General features: G+C 52.7%; 1 protein-coding gene across 1 annotated transcript in view; it reads left to right on the top strand.

Moving 5' to 3' along the window:
* LOC143022086 (uncharacterized) overlaps positions 1–3,131 on the top strand; it is a 5,792-nt gene extending 2,661 nt beyond the window's left edge. The window contains exon 2 of the mRNA XM_076180051.1: positions 1,588–3,131. Coding sequence (XP_076036166.1) covers positions 1,589–2,812 — 1,224 coding nt within the window. The 5' untranslated portion in view covers position 1,588 and the 3' untranslated portion in view covers positions 2,813–3,131. The remainder of the gene's footprint in view (positions 1–1,587) is intronic.
* Positions 3,132–3,496: the final 365 nt, after the last annotated feature.

The following is a 3,496-nucleotide window of genomic DNA, read 5'->3' as shown; positions in this document are numbered from 1 at the left end:
CACCAACCAAGTCTGCGTCCCGGCCACCTCCACCTCCGTCGTCTACAGCACCGCCATCCAAACGCAGCTCTCCACCAGGGTCGTCAACAATGTCAACACCAGATACACCACCGTCGTCAACTACCAGACGCAGGTCGTCCCCACCACGCTCTTCCAGACAAGGGTGACCACGCAGGTCCGCGTCCAAACTAGCTTCGTCCAGCAGACCAGCGTCCGCTACGAGGATCGCGTCGTCACCAACACCGTCCCCAGCCCTCCCATCGTTCAGACGCAGTACGTTACATCCACCCGCGTCGTCCCTCAGATCAGCTACGTCACGCAGACGCAGGTCCAGACCCAGGTCGTCCCCGTTGAAGTCACAACCACCCGATTCCAGACCGTCGTGTCCACACAGATCCAATACCAGACCCAGAACGTCCAGCGAACGTCCGTCGTCACGGTCCCAGGTAGGACCGTCCAGCAGACCCGCGTCCAGACCGTCGTCCAGACCTCCGTCGTCAGACAGAACCAGCCCGCGCAGACCCAGTACGTCACCTCCACCAGAGTCCAACAGCAGGTCCAGACACAGACCATCCCCGGACCCAATGTCGTCTCCACCAACGTCGTCACCAGTCAGCAAGTCATCCCCACCGTCGTCGTCACCACGCGCTTCGACAACAGGGTTGTCACCAGCCAGAGGGTCGTCACCAGGACCAACGTCGTTACGCAGACGCAGGTCTCTACCGTCGCTGTCCCACAGGAGATCGTTCAGACACGGTACCAGACCAATTTCGTCACCCAGACCAGATATGAGACAAGGGTCCAACCCTTCACTCAGATTCAGACCAGAGTCCAGACCCAGTACGTCACAGGGAACCCAGTCATCCTCACCCAGACCGCCACCCGCACCTCCGTCGTCCAGGTGCCTGGCCAAGATCGAGTCGTCACCAGTCAGGTCGTTCAGACACAGCAGCAGCAAAAGGTCGTCTACACCACTCAAGTACGCTACGATCAAGCCACCGTCACACAGACTGTCACACAACCCTGCGGCCAGACTGGTTACAACTACCGTGCCCCCTCCAATCCCCTCACCTTTGGCTGAGCACTTACGACCAGTCGACCTCTCTCGGGTGGTGGTGCTGCGCGATCACCATGCGTCCTTCGAGCGAGCGTCAACAAAACCAGTGATTTGTTGCGACACCTCGATCTTTTTTTATTTAAATTAACCTTACTTACACACCCCAACAATGAGCGAAAGGCCAGATGGACCTGCTGCGTTTTCTGCCAGTTGCTACCTACCCGCTTTCCTTTTCTTCCTACCATTCGAGCCCCTATGGGTCCTCACCTTCGAATACTGCATCCAACTACTCCTATTTCACTCCGTACAATCAGAGTATTGCTAATAACTTAAATGGCAAATTCTATATTAAATATACAATGACATTTTTTTTTCTTTGACCTCATTGTCGATCCATTTAACACTCAAATGCTTTATCATCCAGGTGAGTTAACCCCTTTTCGTTTGTTCGCAAAGATCATTCTATATTCTGTTGCTGATGCCCATGTCTTCATTGTCCTTATTGGTTGACTGCATAAGCTCTTTTGCAGGATGCGCGTGGCTGCCTTGCTTCTCCTAGTGGCCCTGGCCGTTGGGCCCACCGCGGCCAGCACCTTCCAACGCGGACGGCAGCTCAATGGATTCGGTCTACAGGGCTCCCTGGGTGGTGGAGGAGCTGGCGGCTACTTGCCTCCAGTCAATGAGCCCTGCGTGCCTTCCACCGTCTACCGCACACAGGTCCAGTACTCCACGCAAATCGTCCCCACCACAATCTACAACAACGATGTCCAGGTCGTCACGCAGACCCAGCAGAGCGTCAGACAAGTATTCACTACCCTGTACTCCACAGTCGTCTCCACGCAGATCGTACCCTCCATCGCCTACCAGACTAGGACCGTCTACGACACCCAGTACCGCACGAGAACCGAGATTGTCACCCTCCCTCCCCAGGTCAGCTATGTCACCAGCACACAGATTCAGACCAGACCTCAAGTACAGTACAGCACCGTCTTCTCCACCCGGGTTCAACAGGTCCCGACCACTATCTACAGGGAAGTCGTCTCCACACAAGTTGTACCCCAACAGGTCGTCAGCACCGTCTTCAGAACCAATACCATTACCAGCACCGTCCAACAGCCCGGCAGAACCATCTACGTAACCAGCACCCAGTACTCCACCCAATACTCCACTCAGATCGTTCCAGCCAGCACCGTCTACCGCACCCAGACCCAGGTCTCCACCCAGGTCCGTTACACCACAGTCCAGCTTCCTGCACAGACTCAGTACGTCACCTCCACTGTCCGGGTCCCTGTTTACACAACCCAAGTCTCCGAAGTCGTCCGCACCAATGTCCAGACACAGTACGTCACTCGCACCCAGGTCGAACAGCGCGTCTCCACCGTCATCCGCACCCAGCAGGTGCCCCAAATTGTCACTCGCACCCAGGTCATTCCCACCCAGGTAGTTACCACCGTCGTCTCTACACAGGTCGTGCCCACCACCATCTATAGGGAGCAGGTCGTCCCTACCGTTGTCAACGTGCCCGGAGGCACTCAGTACCGAACTGTCACCAGCACGGTCATCAACACGCAACAGCTCCCTGGCCGCGTACAGACACAGTACGTCACGACAACCGTCTACAACACCAACTACGTCACCTCCACGGCCTTCGACCGTCGAGTCAACACCGTCACCAGAACCCAGACCCAGCAAGCCCAGTGCAACACAGGCTACGATTACAGACCACCCTCCACTCCCTTCAATGCCCTCGGTTGAGCTTCCGTATCACCAGACAACGCGCCCTCTTTCTCCAACAGCCAGCCAGGTGCTATGGAGCCGCCAGGTACTCCAAAGAAACCTGAGATTTCAAGAAACCAAGTCTTCTCTTTCTTTTGCTTGCACTAAACATCTACACTCATTCTAAGTACCGCAAATCGTGGGGTTCACCCAACCCCTTTCTTCAAATTCTATATTAATTTTAGGATAATGAGTATTTCTGTCGAAAACGGATTATCTTCCACTAAAAGGTTTTAATCTTTATAATATTTATCTGCGGGACACAGACGAATAAACATGATGTCTCACTTCCTACAAATCCACTCTTTTTATTCTTCATTGTTTACACTCTTGCTAGGACAAATTACCTAGATCATGACCAGGATTGTAAAATGAAAAATATATAATCTGCTTCAGTTTTAGCCATAAAATTGCATGGAAAACCAGGGCTGAATGAGAATATATGTCAAAATAGGAAAAGCAGTTTTTTACAAGAATTCCACTGCTCATCTATGGAAGAAAAGATAAAACTGAAATAAAGTAATCCACCTTAATCATCATTCACACGTACATAGGAATAAGTTTCATACCCTGTTTCTGTATTTGGCCGCTAAGAAAAGGGGGAAGGTAAAAAACACTGAGGTTTCTGCTTTTTACTCGTGAGATCTATGTGCTATGCTTGGC

Source organism: Oratosquilla oratoria, chromosome 43 (assembly GCF_046742065.1).
Source record: "Oratosquilla oratoria isolate Oo_2021 chromosome 43, ASM4674206v1, whole genome shotgun sequence".
In the NCBI taxonomy this organism is placed as follows: Eukaryota; Metazoa; Arthropoda; class Malacostraca; order Stomatopoda; family Squillidae; genus Oratosquilla; species Oratosquilla oratoria.
The sequence above is the reverse complement of the archived record's forward strand: the minus strand, read 5'-3'. Positions and strand labels throughout refer to the sequence as shown.